General features: G+C 54.2%; 1 protein-coding gene across 1 annotated transcript; it reads right to left on the minus strand.

Annotated features, from left to right (window-relative positions):
* Positions 1-410: 410 nt before the first annotated feature.
* DICSQDRAFT_13849 (uncharacterized protein) lies at positions 411-905 on the minus strand (the record flags this gene model as incomplete). The annotated part of the gene is made up of 1 exon (XM_007371841.1): positions 411-905. A coding segment is annotated over one exon (495 nt), but the record flags the coding sequence as incomplete, so codon positions are not given.
* Between the last annotated feature and the right edge of the window lie 36 nt (positions 906-941).

A 941-nucleotide genomic window follows, 5' to 3' on the forward strand; every position in this document is an offset into this window, starting at 1 on the left:
TGATAAGCACTAGACATCCGCAATTCCACGCCAATAAGCTTGTGCAGGTGTGACCAGAAGGTACTGGTGAACAAAACGTCGCGATCGCTGACAATAGCCTTGGGTAACCCATGTAACTTATAGACTTCCGAGAAGACAAGCTCAGCAACATCTCGTGCGCGATAAGTCGTCTTAGAGGGAATCAGATGCACCATTCCTGTCAAGAGATCGATCACGGTGGTGATCGAGTCGTAGGTACTATCTCTGTCCTTAGATTCAGGAAGGGGTCCCACAAAATCCATTCCGATCGCTTCCCAAGGCACTGCTGGAACTGGTAACGGGTTGAGGAGGCCATACGGCTTCTGGTTAGCTGGCTTACTGCGTTTACAAGTCTTACATGAGTCACAGTACGACTGCACGTCAGGGAGAAGGGTTTTCCACCAGACGTGGTCACGTAGAAGATCAGCTGTCTTTCGAGGTCCCAGGTGCGCTAACAAAGAATGGGCATGAGAGATAACAATCTCCCTAGCACTGCGCCCGTTGACTATGATGTGTGGGACACACAGAAGCTCACGTCCTCGCTCCCTGAGGAAGACTAGGCCGTCAGAAATACGAAAATTCTTGTACTGGTGCGGGTTCTTGACAACCGGCGCGAAAAACGCGTCTTCTGAGTACCTGCCTCGCAGCGCGCCCTCCAGGTGGATACCATCCCGAGAGCTTGCTATGTGGTCCAGGAGCTGGGCTTCGGAACGTTCAGGATGCTCTGCTGGGGTACTGGGCTCGGTCATAGGCGGAGAAGGTCCGCTAGCTGGTTCAGCCTCGGTGGGCTTGACAGCCCCTTGAGTGCTGGGAATGTTGGGGGTAGCTTGCTGTGTACCCGCGCCCTCCTGTCGTTGTGCACTAGGAGGGTGGAGAACGACACGCTTGATGCGAGCAGCGAACTCCTTGGAGGTCTCGGGACG

Source organism: Dichomitus squalens, assembly GCF_000275845.1.
Source record: "Dichomitus squalens LYAD-421 SS1 unplaced genomic scaffold DICSQscaffold_360, whole genome shotgun sequence".
In the NCBI taxonomy this organism is placed as follows: Eukaryota; Fungi; Basidiomycota; class Agaricomycetes; order Polyporales; family Polyporaceae; genus Dichomitus; species Dichomitus squalens.